The 26,114-nt window shown below is 35.1% G+C and overlaps 1 protein-coding gene across 1 annotated transcript; it reads right to left on the bottom strand.

Moving 5' to 3' along the window:
- Positions 1–32: 32 nt before the first annotated feature.
- Positions 33–26,018, bottom strand: LOC126823959 (uncharacterized). Its single transcript, XM_050553028.1, has 20 exons — positions 25,807–26,018; positions 23,214–23,336; positions 22,788–22,905; positions 21,706–21,828; positions 20,713–20,839; positions 18,762–18,935; positions 17,859–17,942; positions 16,572–16,706; positions 15,149–15,249; positions 14,099–14,257; positions 13,790–13,881; positions 12,746–12,773; positions 12,581–12,633; positions 11,353–11,485; positions 10,964–11,094; positions 9,393–9,499; positions 8,751–8,853; positions 8,510–8,652; positions 7,649–7,826; positions 33–6,975 (listed from the first exon to the last, which is right to left on the bottom strand). Exons 1-20 carry the CDS (start codon positions 25,966–25,968, stop codon positions 6,850–6,852), a joined length of 2,400 nt encoding a protein of 799 aa, XP_050408985.1. The 5' UTR covers positions 25,969–26,018; the 3' UTR covers positions 33–6,849.
- Positions 26,019–26,114: the final 96 nt, after the last annotated feature.

Genomic DNA, 26,114 nt, shown 5'->3' with positions numbered 1-26,114 from the left:
CCAGATATTACAAAGAAGACAAAGTTGACATATTTGAGATTGAATCATTTTATTTACATAGAAATTCAATTTAAAAAAAAACTGAAGAATTGTGTTCATGAAGAAAACATTTACAATGAAACATGGCGTGTGTAAAATATGGTAACATCGACTTAAATATTTAATTAAAGGGAGGTAACTACCCAATATGATACTGGGGAACAGGGCCCTTAATACTTGTACTCTAAAGGTAACTTTAGTAATGAATCATAACATTGTTCAGTTTTAACAAATACCACATGCATCATGGATTTTAATCAGTAGAGATAAATGTGAATAAGTTACAGAGCCAAAACAGGGACTGAGTTAAAACGTGACTTTGGTATTTAACGATGATTTCCCAGTAAAGTATTTATCAGGTGGTTATTTCCAATAAAAGTATGGTAATTTTGGTATATATGGAAAGTAGAGATATCCAATCTTACTAGAAAAATACTGGATTCCCGCGAAAAACACTCATGGAGCATATACAGGACAAAAATGTAAGGGTTCCCCTAATCAACAGCCCGACGATTAGGAATTTCTGCACACGTGATGTCAAAGGTCACACGCGAACATTGAATGCTTGATGTACAAGTTGATAAACTTTATCAAGAGTTAGATGTACAACACTTTCTGAGATAAAAATGACGGAAAAAGACGCGGGTAGTAGATAAACCGAGAATTTAATTAGGATTCGATATTTGTAATAAATAGTAAGCGATTATAGACAACATCGTCTGATGTATGCAATGAATTCTCCTCTGGCTTCCAAGAAAGGTAAGTCACGTGACGTAAACATGACATGGTTTGATCAAATTTTTATAGCAGGATATTCTTTCGCAATTACAATGTTTGAGAAGGATTTGAAGCAAACTTATGACAAATTAATTAGTTTGAATATGTTTTTAGTCCATATATACCATTAAATCACCCAGTTTGTAGGGGGAACCCATCTTTAAGGTTTCATTACTATCAACATTGTAATGTACCATATTCTGTTTAAAAAGTAAAATAATTTACATAAATATTGGAAACATCTTTAGAATACAGATAACTTTATGGATCTCATTCACTAAGTTTATTGTCATACGGAGAAAAGGCTTTCTCAGTGGCTTCTCCTAAGCTGTGGAATAAGATCCATTATTTTATCAGAAGCAGCGCTTCATTATCTATTTTTAAAACACGCTTGAAGACATATTTATTTAATACTAGAAGAATGCCCGGCTTCGCTCGGGGGTCATAACCCCAAAACCGGAAGTGGTAGACTAACGCCACCTGGCCTATGTTACTCCCCGGTCCGAGCTACCCCTATACCCCGAATTTCAGACTCGGGGCAGACCTAGTGTAGCAGCCAACCCCGAACAGACAGACAAACCACAGTCACAAATATTAGTATAGATTGCTTTTAAATAATTGTTTTATATCTATATCATATTTATTTAGACTTCTTCTAGGCCTAGGCTTATCTTTATTTTAATGTTTTCTAATTTATGTTCGATGTACAGTTACATTTTACATTACATATTTATGTATTTATACTAATAATCATTTTATTGTAAAGCGCCCTTGAACATTTTTATGAAAAGGGCGCTATATAAATCTATGGTAATAATAATAATTAACTGTAACGCTGGTGATTTACATTTTAATTGAATGGAGATGAAAAACAGAAATAGCAACATATACAATATGATAAACTTGAAAAATACATGAAATTTGAAAAACGGGTAAAAAATAATGGAATGAACAAAAATGACAGATATTGACAAATGTGATGCAAATACTTAGACTCACTAGATATATTACTCTATGCTAATCATATCCCAGTCAGCCCAATCCATTATTTTCCTCACAAATTAAATGAATGTTAAAGTCTGTGAGAAAAGGGATTTCTTTCTATATAATATATGTACATCAATGTACATATTTATAAACAATACAGTTTCTCTTGGAGATAAAATACAAACTTGATCAAATCAAATAAGAGAGAATTTGTTCTTAAAGAAGCAATATTGTATTAATTTATAAAAAAAAAAAAACATCAAGAAGTCTTTGTATAGAGATAAGACATGGTTGGTATATGTGAGAGAGAGAGAGAGATGGGAGTTTAACTCCGCTTGACACAATCAAGGTCATTTCGGGACTAACATATGGTTCAATTTTATTTCAATAAATTGCTTGCGCGTAGGGGTAATTAGCAGTGGGAGGAAACCAGAGGACCCAGAGACAACCCACGAGTTTCAACAGACCACGACTCAACAGACCACAACGACGCTATTCCTTGTCACCTACAACCAGGGAATCTAAACCACAATGACAGACCTTATAATACAATGGCACGTGCTAACCATTCTGCCACCTGTGACGTTATAGACAGACAAACAATGGATATTATACAAGAATAATGACCAACAGCAAACCCACAAGGAGAGGGAGGACACGGACGACCCACAGCAAACCCACGAAGATGGAGAGCCTACCCTATTCCTTGTCACTTACATGCGGGAAATCCAAACCACACCACATGACTCAATGACAGACTTTAAGATCTAAAGCCCTCCCTTCAACTGATGTAGGATTGTACAAGGAAGAAGCATGCCAAGAGAGAGAGAGAGAGAGAGAGAGAGAGAGGGAGAGAGAGAGGGAGGGGAGAGAGAGAGAAAGAGAAATGGGGTTTAACATCCACTCGACTCAAACTAGGTCATTTTATTTCGATAAGTCGCTTGAGCGTAGGGGTCTTTAGCAGTGGGAGGAAACCGGAGGACCCGCAAAAAACCCACTTGTCACGTACTCCTTGTCACCTACAACTGGGGATTCGAAACCACGCCAGTTAACTCAATGACAGACCTTATGATACAGCGCGCACGTGCTAACCATTCAGTCATCCAACCCCCAAGCATGTCAAGTGTTCGTGCAAGCTGTACACAAATTGGTGATACAATGTATGCGTGTGAAAACGCGAGCGCAATTGCTTGGAGTATGCATACATGGAAAGCAGGCCTAAAGTATGTTTCCCTGGGCTACAGCCTGCTCAGCCCATATATACAATAACAAATCACATTTTGTAGAAGAAAAATTAGATTAACAATTTGCCCTGGTTTACATTTTACGTCGAGAGAATAAAGACTTTTAATGTCTATTAAGTAGATTTGTTCAAAAAAAAAAATTATTTACAAAAATATAAAAGATTGTTCAATTTTTGTTCAATAACGATAAACGTGTTATATATATATACACATAGATTTAAAGCTGCATTATGAATGAGCTACGTCTGTCTATTGCAGGTCTTTCTTTAGGCCTCAAATATTATATAAATTATTAATAAGACATTAATTAATTTATCCAGACTATAATCAACTCTTGATGTCATCTGATGTGATTTTGAACGGATTGAAACAAAAAGACAATTTAATAATTTAATTTAAAAATGGATAATCAAGACTTTGTTTATTATCTAACGGTAGCCATGACAATTGAGACTGCGCTATACTTCAATTAGCTCTGAAGTAATTTGACTGAAATTTTCAACATATATTGTGCTTTCATTATCTATTTTGTAACTATTATAGCGTGAATTGTCAGCTCTTGATCTAAATCTTTCATAATGCTTCTTTAACTACTGGAGTTGTAATTACCTAGAATATATACAGATTTAAATACAACTGTGTTGTGGAAGTGATCGAAACAACTCGTCCACATATTCTAATAATGACAGCTACTAGATTTAACTTTTAAATTTACAGGTTCCCCAGTTCTTTTATTATGTGTGTTCGAGAAATATAAAAATCTCGTATTACTACTTGTGACCAGAAAGTTTAAATGAAGTTTGAAATGAAATAGGGTTTAGCGTCCTACTCCGACTGGGCTAATGAAGATGGGCATACGCCATACAGTGTGCTATGTGGAATATGTTGTCCGGACAGCGGCACTATGGCCTACTCTTATATCGAATTCCAATATGTACACAGGACCTTGGTTTTTACGGCCCAGTTTGAATGGGGCTGCCTATAAAACATGTTTAATAGTAAAATCAAGAAGCTTGTCTTCATTTTTTTTTATTGTTGGAATAGGTGGACCATTTCCTTTAATATGTAATATTGATATATGTATATGGTAGGTACACCCTCATTAACTTCATATAACTGGCCTTACAAAATATCGGATATAAAACTATTTATATCAATTCTACTATTCTACATTCTACAGTATCAGCAGTTTTATATCCATTGAGCTTTATTTTAAACAGCACCATTTTTTATTAAACACGATCTATACAGTATGTTCTTACCGACTTCAACAACTTCAGATCGATTTCATTGCTATTCCAGATTAACACTCCTTTCTTTTAACACAGAGTTTTATGGATACACAATTACTGAGTTTAATACTAAGTGTTAAGTTTTAATTGTATTTGATTTTTATTTTGTTGCATATTCTGTATATACTTGCCTACTATTCACATACCTGTATCATTTACTTGATAAAGATGTGAGTATCCTCGTCGAAACGTCGCTTAGTAATAAACTCAGTAATTGTGTATCCATAAAATTGTACCGTGTATTAATATGTTTAATTACTGAATGCCAATCAAAGACGATATACGTCCTTTCTTTTAGACTTCTAAACATCTTAAAATATGACTCGAGATACAGAAATTGGTGGATCTGTCTGAAGTTCAGGCAGGTATGACTGGTATTCCAGTATGAGGTTATCTTTTATTAATCTTTTCAAGATTTTAAAATTCGACTCAAGATAAATAAATTTTTGAATCGGTCTGGTGGTGTGAATTCTTGGGATTAAAAAAATACCTGTTGTTCACCAGTCAAACAAAACAGCATGCGAGTGTTCGACAAGATTTGTAAAACTATTCCGCACGGAAGAGAATCCAGGCAACCAAACATTCTCTTATATCATCTACAAATTTGTTTGGGTTTTCTTAACAAATTTATATCTTAAGACTTTTTACCCCCAAAAACGTCAATGTTTTCTTCACAAATTTTATATCTTAAACTTTTTTACACCCAAAACGTCAATTTTTACTTACCAAATTTTATATCTTAAAACATTTTTACCCCGAAAAAGCTGTAGTTGACAAACACAGTCAACTCTGTAATGGTAGTATAACATTTTACCCCCAAAAAGCTAAAGTCAACTGTGTAATGATAGTATAACATATTGTGAAGATGGCTGTGATATAGATGATAAATAATAATACTGGTCTAACAATAATTCTATCATATAACAAATAATATCTCTTCAAAACAAAACAAAATTCTATAACAAAATAAAAAATACTCTATTTCTATAATATATTCTCTCTTAATAAAACCAAAACATCTCACACAATAATAAACCTACACCTCTCATCTCGGTGAAATTAAATGTGGTTTAACGTCCTACTCCAAACTGGGCTAATGAAGATGGGCATACGCCATAGTGTGCTACGAGAGACATTTTGCCCTGGCAGCGGCACTACAGCCTACTCTTATATCGTCTTCATTATTAGCCCAGTCGGAGCAGAAAAGTAGGATGTTAAACCCCATTTCATTTCACTAATTGAAATGGAACATCAGATTAGATTTATTTAGTTTAACTGAAATCAAACAGGTTTACTTTTAATTGTCTTAAAACCTGTGTTTCTGAGAAAAAACTCAAAACAACTAAGTCAACTTTTCTAACAGAAAACTGAAGATCATGTCGTTGTATAATAAATTATTATAATGTATCAAATTGTTTCGAGAATTTGCGGGGATATGGTATTCCATATGTTGTTTGAATTTTTTCGAACAATATATAATTTTACTTTGATTAATCAATACTAAAATTTACTCGAATTATTTCATTAAGAAAACAACCGTTGGAATTTGTGCGATTAAACAGAGGACCATAAAGATATGGTGATCAACATTTATAGGTGTCACTGGCTTATTTAAATTCTGCGGAGGATACGAAATAGTGTGAAATTTTCAATTCATCATAGGATCTTTGTAAATACAGAATGGAGAGAGAGAGAGAGAAATGGGGTTTAACGTCCACTCGACACAAACTAGGTCATTTCGGGACTAACACATGGTTCAATTTTTTATTTCAATAATTCGCTTGCGCGTAGGGGTCTTTAGCAGGGGGAGGAAACCCACGAGGTTGGACAGGCGACCCTACTCCTTGTCACGTACAACCAGGGAATCGAAACCCCGCCAGTTGACTTAATAACAGACCGTATGATACAGCACACGTGCTAACCATTGGGCCATCCAACCCCCCCAATACAGAATGTAAATGAACCATTATTAGACTGATATTCCTATTAATGATTCAATTTTTACTATATTTTAGTTTGGAATAGATTAAATGACAGAGTTTATAGTTATTTTTATATATCATTAAGTGACATTTAATAACTAAATAACACATGACCCAGTTATATGGAATGTAAGTTATTTACATGTTTATTTCTGGGGACATCTTTATCAAGATATTCCATACGACTGTGTCATATATTTCCGGGGACATCTTTATCAAGATATTCCATATGACTGTGTCATATATTAATATAAATCATGTCTGTCTCATTCTAACAGCTTATTTTGAAAATGATAATTTGGTTGTTGTTTTTTTTATCTAAAACATCTTTCAGTTTTTCTTTTTAATAATAATATCATAAAACGTAGAGTATGTCCATATGTGACGTGTATTATAGCACTATAGATTTTTATATAATTTTTACTATAAAGTAGATATACTTTGTCTTCTACCATCTTGATCTTCGTTCTTCTATGAATTTGAAATGATGTATAAAAGTTTGCGTATGGTCTGGTATATTGACTATGTTCATGAAGTGTCAATACGGATCATACGAAGTTTAAAATTATCTGCTAGAACACACGCAGCCTCGTTACAACCACCACAATATTTAGACGATGAGAAAACCGTCAGTAATTTACCTTGTTGTTGAACCTACAAATACAACAAACATTATCTTTATTATAATGGTGCAGGACGGAGGGCCTGACAAGGACAGCTGTCTAGTCATTCAGATGGTCCGAAAAATTGAGGTCCCGTGTATACATTGGCGTGCACATAAAAGATCCTTTGACAGTTGGAAGAGTAGGCCATAGTGCCGCTGCCCGGAAAAAATTTCCCTCATAGAACACAGTAGGATGTTAATGTTAAGCCCCATTTCATTTCTTTATTATAAACTTTATTATAATACCGGGTGCGAACTTGAGACCTCCTGGTTAGCTAGCTAGCGCCTCACTCACTGAGCCACCGTGGGTCAGCAATATTTTTATATAAACTGTTTGACACCCTTATAACTAGTTTGATCACAGTGTTGACTAAGATGACAACAAGACTGGATAGTCTTACTTACGAGCGTAACTACCAAGTGTGCAACGTGATGGGAGGAATTTGATCAGGACCATGGTATTTCCAGGTACTACACCAGCAGTCTTTTATATATATACTGTATATATCGCATAACTAAGACCCTTACCCTGTAATGTAATAATTACCGGAGACTCTCCTATAAGCCCAAATCACTAATAACCCTGTAGTAAAATAATTACCTGAAATCCTGCTTTCTATAAGCCCTAACCCCTATAAACACTTCCTTCAAAAAAATAATTACCTGAAATCCTGCCTCTTGCACTTCATGTGCTCTGATGACGTGTGATAAACCATTTCTCTCTAAAAACTCAAATAAAGCTTCACAACTAAAAAAATTAGCTGTTCCTCGCCTCGTGTTGAAAACAAAGCCCTGATTCTCTCGTAAATCATCTACTACCTCGGGTGTCATCAGATCTAGGCTAAAAATACAAATACATCATTCAATCACAGTAGTTCTCAAAATCAAACACAAAAAGTTGCACATAGTTTCTTATTGATGTATTTGATACATTAAAACAACAAAAGTTTTATAACAGGCTATATTTTAGTTAAATAAAGCAAACAATTTTTAATAAATTCTTAACTTAAGTCTGAGAATGTTTTGTGAACTCGGGGCCTGGTTTATTTCACTATTTATGATGCCAGGTATATTCTATAAGAACCTTGTAAGTTGGCAGTTTACAATCTATTCAAATCTATCTGATTAAAATTTACCGCTGTACAAACAAGAAAACAAGCCAACACTTCTGATTGATGACATTTTCCATAAATTTTTTTTGAATAATATGAAGCCTGGGGTTTATAAATGGGTAAGTTGGCAGTTAACACTACAAGATGCATAATGTGTAGATCTGGTGTCAGAGCTTTTAATAACGGGCTTCTGCGTTAGAATATCCATCAAGCAAGTAGAAATTTATTAATTGTGGTTACTATTCATGGAAACTCGTGAGAAATATACGTGTTGTTAGTAGTAACGCAGAGGCCAGTCACTCAATACTCAGAGCTCAGGTCAACACACTATGCATGTTACCGTGTAAATCTATTGATTTACCTGTGAATATAAATGTATCAAGCCTGCGTCTATTCTATATTATCTACATACCTAACTGGATCACTCCACAATATTTCCCAGGCCATGGAACTTTGTTTTTCTGGATCAGGTAATGGTACAGGAACTTTATTGATAGCCTCGATATATCCACCATGATTCATGGTACTAGGAATACCCCCATGAACACAAAATACCTGTATTATACAAAAATACCTGTATTATATAAAAACACCTGTATTAATAAAATATCAAGCACAGAAAATTCTGTTGAGAGAAAATGATTTAAACCCACCCTATCATCAACTGTTGCAGCTATTGGCATGGCATCGAAACAATCGTTGATTGATTCCCAGATCTGTAGACCAACTGATTCACCAAATTTAGTCAGGCATTCACTGAAATAATTACATGAAAAAAAATCGTCAACATTTCAATAAAATCCATTTATAGTGATGTCATGTCTACTGGTTATCTCCCCAGTATTAGTATCATATGACCCCCAATAGCTTTAAGATCAGGGGGGTTGGGATGGCCTAGTGGTTCAGAGTGTCGCATTTTGACCTCTAGCTGGTCGGTCACCTCTGACTTGCGGTTGTGGTTTCGATCCCTGGTGTGAACGTATGTGACTTGGAGATAGGGGCGCCTTCTTAAACTCGTGGGTTTACTCGGGAACTCCGGATTCCTCCCACAAGAAAGACCCCTGCGCATGCGCTAAATTAATAAAAATGAAAATAAGACAACTCGTCTTGGATGGAAGCGGACATTAAACACTAAGAACAACGACAACTTTAAGATCAAACCATAGATGGTATAAATATGACAAGTCTTTTACCTATGGTGAAAGTTGACGGAAAACTCAAAACCTGTATATAAACATAGATCTTTCACCTGGCTCACAGGTACAATCAATAATAGTCCTCATAATATATCCTACCTTTTAAAATGAAACATCTCCTGAACATTTCGTAATTCATGATTTCCTCGTAATAAGAAAAATTTACCAGGTGCGAGAAGTTTTTGAGCAAGAAGATAGGCAACAACCTGTAATAAAAACATTGTTTATGTCTTTTATAAATAACACAATAACTTGTCTCTAACCCCAACGTAAACCCCACACGTTCAGGTCCCAGCACTACAAAATATCCAGGCCTTTAAATATACATCATGCAAGAGCTAAATCTGTCTATTGCAGATCTTTCTTTAGGCCTGAAATGTTATCTAAATTATTAATTAGACATTAATTAACTTTTTCAGACCATATTCAACTCTCGTGGTCATCGGTAGCCTGTGATATTTAGTGGATTAGGATCCGATTTGCTGCTCAACTTTCATTACTGACTTTAGTAATGATGATCGAGGCTAAGCCCAAAATTCAATTGCTAAAATCTCGGTTCAGAGTGGATCAATTTGACTGAAATTTTCAGCAAATTGCCTTTACATTATCTAGTTTTTAGCTATTATATTGAGAACTGCCTGCTCCTTACCTAATCTCCCATAATGTATCTTTAAACAGAAATTTAAAATATAATTTTTTTTAACATTCATACAGTTAAAGTTACAATTTCATATTTTCTAAGAAAGTCAAAACATAATTATTTCTATGTCTTTTGCTCAATAGGATATTAACTCACTATTATACGATCATAGGTTATCTTTCTCACACTTAAAAATCTTCACACCGGAAATAATAACACAATGATCTCTGTTGTTTTCCTATTCCCCACCATGGAATAGCTATCCTCAACGTTGAAGTTGAAAATGATATTTTTGCCAATTTCTAAACTGACAATAGTGAATTATAGGATTAATAGGATTATTCTTTAACAAGGTAGGACTGTTTATAGATAACATCTATTTTAGGGCTTTATTTTAATACATTTTAAAAATATAACTTAAAAATATGAAATTGTAACTTTAATGACTTCCTTGTAACATTTAATTTGCGTTTTTTTTTTTAACAGCCTCTTCGATAGAATTCTGGCAGCATAATAATATGATTATGGTTATCTAATTTAAATATTAAGACAAACAGATCATAAAGGAATCACCACAGTAAATAATATACAGAATTTGTATACTGACAATGATATTCAAAGATACATTATGTAAGATTTAGATAAAGAGCTGGCTGTTCTAGATCTTGCTCTAATAGTTTAAAAAATAGATAATGAAAAATATATATTGAAAATTTCATTCAAACGACTTTATTCTAGGTGAAATATCATTGTTTGAAAAGGCAGCGTTGATTATTTATTATCATAGTAATGATACTTGTCAATCGAGGCGAAGTCTAGATTATCCATACCTAAATTAAATTATTAAATGGCTATTGTGTTTAAATCCATGTAAGTCTTGACGATCCGAAAGATTAGTAAGCTGATTATAGGCTTGTCATGTGAATAAATGTCTTAATAGTTTATATAACATTTGAAGCCAATCGTCAGATTTAGCTCTTACATGCATCTTTAAATAAAATCACCACAAGGTAAACACAGACGTCCTCACCTCTACACCGTGATCCCCACGATCAACGTAATCCCCCAGAAACAGGAACGATGCTGGTGTTAATAACGGACCCATTCTCCATAAGGCTTTCTCAAAACTCACCAAATCACGAAAATTACCATGGATATCACCTAAAATAGAACGGCACCCGGTTTAATGTCAATTTTACATGGATCATTGAGAGATTGTAAAAATTTCAGTACTGAACGAGAATGTAAGTAGGAGATTGTAATTTCAGTACTGATAATGTAAGTAGGAGATTGTAATTTCAGTACTTACCAAGAATATAAGTGGGTGATTGTAATTTCAGTACTTACCAAGAATATAAGTAGGAGATTGTAATTTCAGTACCGAGAATGTAAGTGGGTGATTGTAATTTCAGTACATACCGAGAATGTAAGTTGGTGCCTGTAATTTCAGTAATCTAGGTTCTTCCATGAGCAGATCTTTAGCTTGTCGACATAAAGTCAGTAAACATTTGGCCAGAGCTGTCATGTCCACCTGACCCCAGGTAAATTGTTCCTGGAATACGTCAATCATAATAAATATCACTTAAATGGTTATTAAAGATTTAGATAACTGGATGGTCTTGCTATTATAATTCCAAAATAGATAAGGAAAATTAATATTTTGAAATTTGCGGTTAAATTGCTTTATTCAGAGCGAAGTTGATAAGATAGCTAGCATAATTTATAAATAGTCCTGATTATCAAGTACCATTGCCAAGACAATCAACATAGTCTTGATTTTCCATAAGTGATATCTAACTGAATAAACTGTCGTTTAAAATGTACGTAGAGAATTATTGAAAAGAGATAATGTATAGACTATTGCATTTTTTAGGGTTATTTTTCAATCGTGTGGAAGTCAATTCTTTTATGGATAGTTGTTGCTCACTTTCTCTTATCTCGTGATAGACAAATGTTTTTAATGAATAGTTGTTTTCGAACTGCTATCCTCTAACAGTCTCAATTAACAACTATTATAGTCACCACTGTCATAGGCGTACGGGGAAATTTTTGACTGGGGGGGGGGGAGGGGGCGGTGGTGGTTGGTGCCCAAAAAATGTAGTTAGGTTCTTAGTATGTTACATAATAATAATAAATTCGCTGTTAAATTGGACACATTCAAGAACGCAATATTATTTTATACAACTTTTACAAAGTACAATTGTGTGCCCAAATTTTCCCAGCATTTGGTGCCCAAAATGGGGGGGCGGCCGCCCACCCAGCCCCCCCAGCTCGTACGCCTATGACCACTGTAATTATCAGTGTCGACAGTAAACTGAAAATTGTCTGATTTTCTGATATCGACCTTAACTTCAGTCGGTATCAATAACAGTTTTCCTTTTTTGCATCACTTACCGATTCTTTAAATCTTTGATATGGATCAACTGCAGGAATGATCTCCGAGTTAAAATTAAATTGGAATGTATTTAACCAGATCTATCATATACCTAATATTGGTGGACACCAACACTGTCCTTAAAGGTAATATTGGTGGACACCAACACTGTCCTTTAAGGTAACATTCACGTTTAAGTTTTGAAACATTCTTTCGACTTCAATCAATCCAGGTTAATAGTCAAATTAAAATATAAAAACATATACTATGTACCTTTGGCAACGAGGAATTATCTCCTTTTAAATTTCTTTCAAAATATCGTAAACCTGTTAACATTTCATTAGGCTGAGATCTCTGTAATAATAATAATACTATCGTAAACCCGTTTACATTTCATTAGGCTGAGATCTCTGTAATAATAATAATAATATCGTAAACCCGTTAACATTTCATTAGGCTGAGATCTCTGTAATAATAATAATAATAAACCCGTTAAGAATTTCGTTAGGCTGAGATCTTTGTAACTGTAATAAATAAAGTTGGGTTTAACCCCTTAACTGCGTAGTTTTTAAAACGTTAACTACTTCCTATTGTGTAATTAATTTGACGAAAAACATCATTTTGGACCTTTTCATTCCGGAATACAAAATTTGGTAGTCTGAAACCAAATTAAAACTAACGGTAAATAGAGTTGTCTCCCTTATATTAGATTTCCTCGACAAGGCGTAATATAACATCTTACACATGCTGCGATCGTGTTCGAAGAATAGGTTGGGGAAAATACCTCCAGGACGTTATATTACGTCCTACACACGGTGAGTGGCAGTTGTCCAGGACGTTATATAACGCCCTACGCAGTTAACGGGTTAACGTCCTACCGTACTTAACTGACTGGGTTAATGAAGACGGGCATATGCCATAAGTTGTGTAATTATAATAGTTCAAGAGAGGATACCGACAAAGGAAATATTCTTAAACCTTACAGTTTTAGCTGCCATGACGAAATGGTTTCTATAGAGGGAGAGGGGTGTCATTTCGGGACTAGCATATGGTTCAATTTTATTTCAATAATTTGTTTGTGCGTAGGAGGTCTTTAGGGGTCTTTAGCAGTGAGAGCAACATGGAGGACCCAGAGAAAACCCACGAGGTTGGACAGGCGACCCTACTCCTTGTCACGTACAACCGAGGAATCGAAACCACGCCAGTTGACTCAATGACAGACCTTATGATACAACATGCACGCGCTAAGCATTCGGCCATCCAACCACCCCTTGAGAGCAGGGATTTGAAGCAAACTTTTGATATATAGGCTATATATATATATCAGTTTAACATGTTTTTAGTCAAATATATGACAGTTTGTACGTGGACAGGCATCTTTAGAAAATTATATTCGGCCATCCAACCTGCCCACAAGTATTCATATTACCATTTACCTGGTTGAGAGAGTCTATTGAAAGCATATGTTGTATTACTATTTACCTGGTTAAAAGAGTCTATTGAAGGCATACGTTGAAATCGGGATATATCTCCCTCTAAATGATGATCAGCGCTTCCACTTATAGCAGACGTCCCTGGAAGAAAATAAATCGTAACAATGACACACAATGTCCCAGAATAAATGCTGTTTATGTGACGTGATACACAATGTCTCAGAATAAAAAGTTTAATGTAGAGTTGAAGACCATAAAATAAATATGTTTATTAAACATACATTATGCAAGAGCTAAATGTGTTGATTGCAGGTCTTTTTTAGGCCTGAAATGTTATCTAAATTATATATTTGTATACCTTGAAGATCCCAGATAGCCATTATATCAGCTAAGGTACCAGTTCGTCTAACTTTAACAGTATGTGTAGCCAGTTCATATTTGGGTAGTGCATTATGTTTAGCAGTATGAGATGGGCGTGGCACCGCCGGATGTTTAAATACAGACAGATTCTCATCAGCTGAAACAATGATCAAAACACATGAACATAAACAAGAGCATGAACAGGGTACATTTATTAATAAATAAAGTCCTTCAGAACTATTCTGTATCTCTGTCGCGCCCAATGATTCTGGTGAGGCAAGATTTTGTCTAGTCTTTAATTAAATAAACAAGTGTATATACCCACACTTAGTCAAACTTGGATTAAGCTATGGAAAATTTAATATTTTCTGAAAATGATGAGGAGAGAGAGACAGAGAGAAATGGAGTATAACGTCCACTCGTCCACTCTTTTCAGGATGGCTGTGGAGGGAAACTGGAGGACCCGGAGAAAACCCACGAGGTTGGACAGACGTTATGATTTATGATGCCTGTGTTAAACCACAAAACCCCCCAATCCCCCTGGAAAAATGATGGTCAGCTTTAAATTGAGATCTTGATTGTATCCAATCTGATTAAAACACAGATCCTATTTCCTTTTGTTTTTTATACAAGGATCTGGAAGAGTTGTTATATAACGCACGTTCTGGATGATGTGAGGGATTAGCCAATGAAAAGGTCTGTTACTGCGAGTTTTTAGCGTGAGGCGCATAGAACTGTGGGTAACCCACTAGCAACATGAAATGTCTGACGTCAAAGGGTCAAAAGTCGCTCGTACAACCCCTGACACAACCTTCCACTACAACCGATCAGATCTTCATGTACTGTAGGCCATCGAAAGTATAACGAAATATAGATCTGTCTTTAAATAAGATTGGATTTTATCAGAACCAATATATTACATATTACATATATTACATATTACATATATTACATATTACATATATTACATATTACATATATTACATATTACATATATTACATATTACTACAATTTGAAGAAATGTTTTCAAGGTATAATATAACTTACTGTCCGTTAGATTCTTCTTTGATTCTATTAATTTAGGTCGACTTCGTTTTGTTGGAGGTTCATCGTCTGTATGATTATTTATACTATTATTACTATCGGATCTGTAAAAATATTCTAAAATATTAACTCAATTTGAACTACTATTCAGGTATTTCTGGGGACTCTGATCCCACCTTTGTAAATTGAAGATGGCACATAAACCAGGGTGCTTCTATTAATCTCTGAAAAGCTGATATAAAGTACAGCTAGGGACCGGGTATCATTCAGATTTGATGAAAAAAGGAAAGAAACTGAGCTTACCATCTAGAATCTAATACGCGTATCCAGTTAATAGATTGCCATCCAGAAAGTGTTAAATGCTGCCAAGATTCATCAAAAAACGTCCAATGTCAAAACTAAACGGTGTTTCTTAAACTACTTGGTAGCACAAACTGGACATTGTTTGAGGAATCCCGGTCCCTAGTGATTTCTATCTATCTATTGTTAAAATATTTAAACAGGTAAACCATCTTACTAGAAGATCCTGGGTTCAACGCGAGGTTGATTGGGGAAGTTCCTCAGACTTTTTCAGCATTGTTTAAAGGCGGACAATAAAAATTGTCTAGTCATTTGGATGGGATAAACAAAAACAAGGTCCCCTTGTATATGCTGGTGTGCAAATAAAAAAAACCTTTGACCGAAGGAATTTAATAAATAGTAGGTGGGAAAACTGATGTCCTGGCAAAAAGCTGTCATATCACACTGTACAGCGCATGCATGTCTTCATTAACTTGCAATTGGTTGATTTAAAACAGTAAGACGTTAAAGGAGCTAAATCGCTTATATTTGGGATCTAGAAATTGACACAAATGGGTCACAACGCATATAATAATGTAATATGAATGTATATAAACTGATTTATATTTAACCGTTTCCATTTTTTCTCTTAATTTCAAATCAATTATGTCCGGTGAAATACCCCAGAAGTCTCAATCGAATGGCAGTCTCTAGCGTCTAGTTATTCCAGTCTACACCCATAGTATTTATTGCACATGCTCTCCAGATAAGAATATGGTGTCACCGTTTGACAAGACTTGTGGAATATGTCTAGCCTCGCTCTTCGAGTCCCTTGCTGAAACGCATTATGGTACACAATTCGTGTACCAGTGGTAAAGTGTTTATTTTGTCTTAAATATTGGATATCAGAATCCCATCTTTTCCCGGTAAGATCACAGCATCAATGATGATTTAAATTGACAAATAATTTGTTATAGACTTAGCTACTTTAAATGTCATTTCATTTAATCTAAATCCTGTGTTTAGGACGTCTAATGTCTTACAAAATTAAATTATATTATTGTGTCCATGAATCAGTGTCATAGTCCGTAGGTTATTTTAAAACTTACAGGTATATTCTCTATACAGGAATAAGGTAGAAACTTACTGTTCTACAGGTATATTTTCTATACAGGAATAAGGTAGTCGAAATAAAACAGATGTACCACGGAACTTGAGTTGACCAACAGCAGTTAAAAAATCTGGTAATGGAAGTCGATCTTTAACATTCTCACCAAATATTCTACAACAAAAGATTCCTAATCATGAATTCACAAATAAATAAATATATACCTGGATAACAACTACAGAACTTGCTAGATTGATTCAGTAGAATATTTGATTCTGTATCACTGTATTGATCAATTTAATTCTCTGACAAGCTCTGCTAAACTTTCTTTCCACAAACTCTCTGATTCAAAATTCTGTAAATTGGAAAACAATTGAACACAGGTGGCTTCTAGAAATGGTTCCACTACTGATGTCTTCCACCTTATACTCCAGCCACAGTAGTGACTCGTCCTACAGAGTTCCTTTGCGCATGTTTTTTAGTCAAATGACTACAAAAAGTTTACTAGCCTATAGCCCCCTTAATTTACACGTAAACTGACCCCAAACTGTACTGCACATAGCTTAACATATAATAAACCAATTCCCATTGAAATAAAGGTGAAGTCTTACCGCATAATTATATGATTTGATGAAACCCAACTGTTAAGTGAAATTTGGCGAGATTTCATTTGACTGGTGTCATGGCGGCTTACATTAAAAGAAATGTCGCTTTGAAAATGTAGAACGCATAATTATCACAAAGAAAAACTGTTAAATAACTATTTTAGTGGCTCAGTCTTCACTATTTGTGATATAATTACTTATTTCAATACAAACTGTAATGATATGTGTTGACAATTTTGCATTTGAACCTATTTGTACGACATTTGTAGCTAAGGTGGCTACCTTTGTCATGTACTTCATCATTTTTTTTATACAACTGCATTATGTAAATTTTTTTAAAATGCCAAGAAAATAAATTCTAATTTACACTTTCATAACAAAACGGTGATAGATACTAGATGATTATGACAAATCTAGGGTATCCAGGTGAACAACATTTTTTTCTTACCAATGATATAAAAATTGTCAACTAAGGCCCAAATATCTTTAAGGCAGTAAGAAATGTGGATTGTACACAACACGATAATCGCATCGACTGCGACGTACAGTATCAACGTATCCCCGATTTTCATACTTAAATAACCATTTTTAGGGGGCTACTAAGTGAAACTTTGGGGCTTTAAAATAACTTCTGAGTTTATGAACTAGAAGATAAACAAATTCGATTTCATACAAAAAGATTTTCAAGTTTCCTGACAACTAAAAATAAACATAATCTTACTGAGCAGATGCAATAGCATCTTCGTTGACAGCGTCATCAGTTAGAGGTAAATTCTTCGATTGACGGATATCTTTTACTAATTTCCTACAAAAATATAAATATAAACATATAGATATCATTTATAGAGAGAGAGAGAGAGAAATGGGGTTTAACGTCCACACGACACAAACTGGGTCATTTCTGGACTAACATGGTTCAATTTTATTTCAATAATTAGCTTGCGCGTCGGTGTCTTTATCATTGTGAGGAAACCGGAGGACACGGAGAAAACCCACGACGTTGGACAGGCAACCCTACTTCTTATCACGTACAATCACGGAATTGAAACCACGCCAGTTGACTCAATGACAGACCTTATGATACAGCGCACACGTGCTAACCATTCGGCCATCCAACCCCCCTCATTTATAAAGAAAAGGCGGGTGGGGGGGCTGGGTGTCGTCCACTTTAATTCATAAGGTCTGTCATTGAGTCAAGTGGCATGGTTTTGATTTCCCAAGTGTATGAGAGAGAGAGATGTGATTTAACGTCCACTCAACACAAACTCGATCATTTCGGGACTAACATATGGTTTAATATTTTATTTCAATAATTCGCTTGCGCATAGGGGTCTTTAGCAGTGGGAGGAAACCTGAGGACCCAGAGAAAACCCATGAGGTTGGACCCACGTGTATGTGGCGAGGAGTAGGTTAGCCTGTCTAACCTCGTGGGTTTCCTCTGGGTCCTACGACTGCTAAGCACCCCTACACGTAAGCAAATCATTGAAATAAAATTGAACCATATGTTACTCTCAAAAGGACATAGTTTGTGTCAAGTGTGTCTTTCTCTCATGAAATTATCAACTCACCTAAACTCGTCATACTGTAAAAAATTATCAAGATTTTTATTGTAATATCAACTCACCTAAACTCTTCATACTGTAGAAAATTATCAAGATTTTTATCGTAATATTTGAATATATATCTACACCTCATCTCAGCGGGCATACCACCATGTTGGGTTGACGGTTCCATGGCCGCTAAACCTAATAATACTTCTTTAAATGTTAAAAATTTTCTCTTGTGTAAATCAAATGCCCTGAAAACAAAAAATAATATTCACAGTTAAAGATACATTATGTAAGATTTAGATAAAGAGCTGACAGTTCTTGCGATAATAGTTCAAAAATAGATAATGAAAAATGAATATATTAAAAATTCAGTCAAATTACTTTATTCTGGGCGACGTTATAAGTGTTGGATATTTTGACAAAATGTAGCGGACATTGTTTATTATGGTAGCAGTCTCGATTATCTATTTTAACATTCATCTTTTAAATGGACGGTGTGATTTGATCTATTTAATATCTGAGTCATCCACTGGTCGAGAGAGTTGATTATGGGCTTGTCATGTTTATAACTGTTTAAATAATAATTCATATAACAAATGCATCTTAAAGAATCGTCAAGAGTTTTCAGAATCGATCATCACTAAAGAATCCAGATTATACATATATTTATTAATTTTAGAAATAAGATGTTTTCATCCTAGCAGTATGTGTTGTACTTTATATCCAATGTTAAACCAAGAATTATAATATGCTGAATGATATATAAATAATCACACATATTGAAAGATAATCAATTATTGATATCATCAAGGCCAAGTTATTACTGATGGGTATTGTTTTAAAATGTTTCCACCTTGGGCCAGGGTTAAAAATATTTCAGTTTGCCCAAACCCGACTCATGATGATTAGGTATGGGTAGGTAGGTAGGCAAATTCTTTTTTGGGGGGGGGGGGGGAGGACCAGACTTTGAGAACTAAATTCAAAAACAAAACAATATTTAAACTCTAACTTTTTTATTAGATAATTAGGCCTAACGAGAACAGTTGAAACAGTCACAACCATTTTGTCCATTGTCATCGTGTCTATTTCATCAACAGTGACATCATCAAAGACGTCCCTCCATGTCTTACTGTTGTTAAATCGCTGCAGCTTGTTCAAAACAATTGGTTTTACTTTATTTTCGCTTTTTATCACTACCGAAGACGACAGTGTAAAGTAATTGTCTGCCATGACACATACCGTTCCTTAACAACAACTATCGCGATAAATAACGAGATTTTACGAAATCACGTGTCGAGTTTGGTGTTACTATGTATAGACATGACAGTGGCTGTTCAATCTCCCAACCGATTATTGAGCGTTTGGGTGTCATTGTCAAGCGTAAAAATAATGCTGTTAAAAAAAAAAAAATCTTCAAAAACGGCAATAAAAGAATTTGACTCGGCGGCTTTTTTTGGGTCGGTCGCGTTTGGGCAAACAGACGATCTTTTAATTTTGGCCTTGATTATCCCAAAATAGTGACAATTGAGTGCATAAGAAAATATCTAAACCAACCATGACAGGTGAAACATATTGGTGGTGTTTAATTACGGCACAATTCTACTCACACCACCTTCGTTTGTCCAGACTGACAAAAATGTGACAGGACTGAATTCCATGTCAATCGATTGCACTTCCGTCACTTCGGGACGTTCCGGATTGATAATCAAGCAAATGTTGATGTACCTGGAGGGATAACTCACTTGACACAAACTAGGTCATTTTGGGACTAACATATGGTTCAATTCTATTTCAATAATTTGCTTGTGTAGGGGTCTTAAGCAGTGGGTGGAAACCGGAGGATCCGGAGAAAACCCACAAGGTTGGACTGGCGACCATATTCCTTGTCACATATAAGCGGGAAATCGAAACCATGCCACTTGACTCAATGACAGACCTAATGATCCAACTTTCGGTCACCCAACCCCCTTCTATTATTTACGAATTTCAATATGGCTCTATTTGTCATCACTTGAATCAATTTACCTGAATATGTCCTCAGTTTCTTCTAACTTGGCACCTTTAGCAACCAAATATCTTTTAAACACAGGTAGACTCATTACCTGTGATGGAAACGTCCAATCCATAAATTCTCGAAATAATAACCCTTGTTCTAGAAATAAAATAACATTTAATGAATTTAGATTCATCAAAGTTAAAGATACATTATGAGAGATTAGATAACGAGTTGGCAGTTCTCTCTATAATAGTTAAATACAAGATAATGTAAAGGCAATTCTCTGAAAATTTCAGTCAAATTGATTCACTATGAACCGAGAATTAAGCGGTTGAAAGTTCCACCTACTATCTTACAGTAGTACAACCCTTTCTAATATCCCCTGAGTTTTGTATATAAATCTCTTTTGTTCGACTGCCTATTAAACATTAACTGTGTTTTTATCTAGTAATGAGTGTATAGCAAAAAAATGCACTGTGATGGAACTGTGCGCAATATAAGAACTCACTATTATTATTATATTATAATTTATTTTATAATCTTTTACAGGCGTTTATTAACCGGATAGAGCAATACACAATAACACATACCATAAACAGCTACTTAACACTGAGGGAATACTCTTTGAAACATCGTCCAAATAATTAAGTAGTTGTTTTTCGTTAAGTATGTGTTATTGTGTATTGCATGTTATTTTTTAAGACAAATTTGTGTATAGAAATGGCGGCCATATTAAAAATTAGTATGCCATTTTGTAAAGCAGTTCTAATCTGTTTTACCTGTTTAATGCACACCAAGACTATATAAACATTATTAATTTTATTAAATGGAAGCAGAGTAAATAGTTCTCCAATCTGATTAAAATACATATATATATATTTCGGGGTTTGTTTTTTTTGGGGGGGGGGGGGGGTGTTTAAATCAGATTGATACTTGTCAGTTTTGGGAATAAAAATGTCAGTCAACAATCTTCATGTCTGTTTTCATTGTAGACAGACAGCGTAACTATGCCATGTACCAACCTCTTTTATCAAGTTTAGACGATTTAATCAAAGCTTCGTGTGACGAGATCTGAGATGTTTCTGTTGTCGAGATATCAACATATTCAACACATGTTTCACTTAACGCAGCCCATAAACCCGATCCTGAAAAAGACAAAACAGACATATACATGTAGGAACCCTTTGATTCAGGTGAAAATAAAGTAGTGAAATAAAATGAAATGAAATAGGGTTTAACGTCCTACCGTTCTGCTCAGAGACGGGTTTACGCCATACAGTGTGCTATGCTGGAAATTTTGCACTGACAGCGGCACTACGGCCTATTTTTATATCTAATTGCAAATGCCAAGGGTTATTTTATGTGCACGCCATGTGTACAAGGTACCTCATACAGTGTTCTATGAGGGGAATTCTGCAGTGACAGCGGCACTACAGTCTTCTTTTATTATATCGAATTCCTAGTACCAAGGGGTCTTTTACATGCACACCAATGTGTACATAGGACCTTGGTTTGTTGTCCCATCCAAACGACTATACCTTGTCCCTTACCAGGCCATCCTTTCAGCACCACGCCAGCGTCTTACTCACTTAGTCACTGTGGCTCCATATCTGCATCACAAAGTGGCTGGTTTGTGGTGAGTGGAACGATGTCTATTTCTGTATTGAAAGAATGTCTAATCACTACTACAAACAAGATTTTCGAGAATGTCTAACATCTGTTAAAATAACCAATCTGAATAAAATACAGATCTATATTTCGTTTCGTTTCGGTTTTTTTATACTTTCGATGGCCTCCACTACATGAAGATCTGACCAGTTGTACTGGAAGATCACGTCCAGGGTTGTACGAGCGACTTTTGACCCTATGATGTCAGACATTGATTAATCAAACAGCATTGACGTTTTTAGTGGTTTACCGACAGTTTCGCGTATGGCACGCCAAGAAGTTGCTGTAACACGCTATCCCTCACGCTATCCAGATCGCCTATTATATAACAACTCTTCCAGATCCTAGTGTAGTAAGGAAAAGTAAAACTATAAAAAAAAAAACGAAATAGGATCTTTGTTTTAATCAAATTGTTAAAAGAAGTAGATTATACTACCTGAACCATCTTTATATTGCTGTATAAATTTTAAAGGTTCTGTTCCAAGTAAACAGGGTAGATTATTAGGATCGAGATGATTTTCGACATCTTGTTCACTCATCCACACACCACCATACTGAAATCAGCATAAAACTTGTATACATAGAACATACTCGCTGGCAAAGACTAGGTTTCAAGAGGCATCTGGATGACCCCGACTATGACTGTTGGTACATTGTATATATATTAAAATGAATATATGAAACATGCAACTTGAAATAGGTACTGGAAAAATGTTGGAGAATCACGTGATAGTCATACGACATCATCAACAGAAATGATATAAGATCTATACTATCTATTGTTAGTATAAATTGTTATGAGTCAATTTATGTAGAATTGAAATTAAGAAAACGTGATTATTAAATGCTGGTATTACTATACCTTAATACAGTTTTCTACAGGTGCTGTTAAAAATGTTGCTATGATGATTGACGGAGAGTTGGGAATTCTTGTAAAATGTGTTTTCATTACTCCCTTTAAAACGACATCTTTAACTCCTGTACACTGTTAAATAGATTCAAACAAAATACTATATAAAAACATTGCATAACTCTGTAGGTTGTGTTAAAGATACATTTCAACGGGTATAGTGAGAGAGAGAGCGAAATGGGGTTTAACGTCCACTCGACACAAACTAGGTCATTTCGGGACTAACATATGGTTTTAATTTTATTTTAATAATTCGCTTGCGCGTAGGGGTCTTTAGCAGTGGGAGGAAACCAGAGGACCTGGAGAAAACCCACGAGGTTGGACAGGCGACCCTACTCCTTGTCAAGTACAACCGTCAACGGGTAGTTATTTAAACGGTGGAAAAAGAAGTTGGTAGAGGATAATCCAGGAATTTACTTAGGCTTCGATATTTACATGTATGGTACATGTAAATGGATAGCGACTACTGACAAATATAAGCTAACAATGGATTCTCCCTGTATCAACAATGAAATGAAATGGGATTTAATGTCCTACAGTTCTGATTCGAATTGGGCTAATGAAGATGGGGATATGACATACTGTGTGCTATGAGGGAAATTTTGTCAAGACAGTGGCACTACGGTCTACTCGTATATCGAATTCCAACTGTCAAGGGATCTTTTACGTGCATTCCAATGTGTACACGAGACCTGTTCTTTGTCCCATACAAACGGCTAGACAGCTGTGCTTGTCAAACACTCCGTCCTGCATAACTAAGAAGGGAGAACCACGACGGAAAATCTGGATGAACTTTCTCAGCCAATGCCGGGATCAAACACCCGACCTCCAGGCTAGCGAGCCAGCGTCTTACCCACTTAGCCACAGTGATCCCTCATTTCCCTGTATCAAGTCACATGATAAACAACCCAGATTCTCACAGCATGGGTTAGTTTCCTTTTGATATATACATGTAGGCTATATATCAATGTTAACATGTTTTTAGTGCAAATATATGACAGTTTGTACGTGGACAGGCATCTTTAATAAATTATATTCTGGTCCTTTACAATGTAAAAGAAAGGTTGACACGTTCAAGTCTTCAAAGCAGTCCATGAAAGTTTTCTTTATATCGTAAAATATCCTAGAAAAGCATTGACAAGATTGACATAATCAAGGGCAATAAGCCTAGAAGTAATTATCAGACATTGTTTCAAGACTACAAACCAGCTGTCTCCATGTCCAGACGATAAGGTATGATACGATACAGATTCATATGCAAAAACCATAATATTGTTCTTTAGAGCAATGATTGATTGATCACTATTCAATTTGAGACAAAACAGAACTACAATTTTGGGCATCCTACCTGACACCGGCGCAATTAAATCATCTCTTTAAACCTTTTGGACAGGACCTGAGCAGCCAAAAAAACGGCTAAATACCGAGTTGCCCTCCAGCCACGAGGCATCCAGGCCTGTCTTGCAGCTGCTCGGGTCCAAAGAGTTAAATGAAAGCCGTCAAACATTTGCGCGGCCGACATTTAATATTTCAAGTAAGAAATGGAAGACGTGCAAAGACTACTACCGTATTATTATTTATAGCATGTCTGTGGTTGACACACAAAATGCACCGTAACACTGAATTAATTCCAATCGTAACTATGAATGAACCATCGAAGTCAATCCAAAACACTACTTTTAGTTTTACTGGTAATTGTATTAAACAAGAATATTTGCAGTTGTGTGGCTGCATTGGTCTAGGTGGATCATATTTAATTCTTCATATAATTGTCTAAAATTATCTTACATTAAAGGATCTAAGTCGCTAATATTTGGGACCTAGAAATTGACACAAATGGGTCGCAACGCATACAATATGAATGTATATATAAATTGATTTACATTCAATCGTTTCTGTTTTTACTGTAATTTTTAATCAGTTAGGTTAGGCAAAATATGCCAGTATTCTCAATCGAATTTCAATCTCTAGCGTCTGATTATTCCAGTCTACGTCGATATAGCTTGCTTTCCAGATAAGAATATAGCGTCACTGTTTGAGTGTTTGACATGACTTGTGGAATATGCCTAGCCTCGTTTTTCGAGTCCTTTATTACAAATAGCGCTGAAACAAATTATGGTACACGATTCATGTACCAATTGTAAAATGTTTATTTTGTCTTAAATATTGGACATCAGAAGAAGGCCATCTTTTCCCGGTAAGATCACAACATCAATGTTGATTTAAACCGATAAATAAATCGTGTTTTCAATGTCGAAGATTTTGGATGATATTGAGACTTAGCTACTTTAAACAAAATGAGCTGGAAGGTGAACTGAAAGTAAACTGTCAATCGCTTCATCCAACGTTTTTAGCAACGACCAACTTACTTGACTACTTCAGTACTTGTGCTAGTTGTAGCCCAGCCATGGTTTATTTTTAAAAAATCAATCTAAAATGGAAGATATCTTGGGGATTTATTCATTCCTGCAATATAGTCTTTGTTATTTTACAAATCGAGTTTAAGCAGGAAATTACGATTTTATGCAGACGACGTTTTTCTCACCTCTTCAGCCAATTTCAAGGCCGCAAATTTCAGGGTTTCATTTTCTTTTCTCTGAGCAACTGGGAGCCAAAGACCTTTTGCATCTGCATTAACAAGCATAAATTTGTTCTCATTCGCCTTAGGAATGAGCAAACTGACGTATTCAGGCGCTTGAGAAGTCATTTTTGGAAAAATCTTTCAAATTCCGAAATTCCGGCCACCATTTTCTAAAAGATTTCCTTTCTAGAGTGATGCACCGCACAAAATTTGTTATTGTCAAGTTCTATTAACGTAAAAGCAAAATAAGTATCAAATTTTCATTTGAAATA

This window comes from Patella vulgata, chromosome 6, assembly GCF_932274485.2.
Source record: "Patella vulgata chromosome 6, xgPatVulg1.2, whole genome shotgun sequence".
In the NCBI taxonomy this organism is placed as follows: domain Eukaryota; kingdom Metazoa; phylum Mollusca; class Gastropoda; family Patellidae; genus Patella; species Patella vulgata.
The sequence above is the reverse complement of the archived record's forward strand: the minus strand, read 5'-3'. Positions and strand labels throughout refer to the sequence as shown.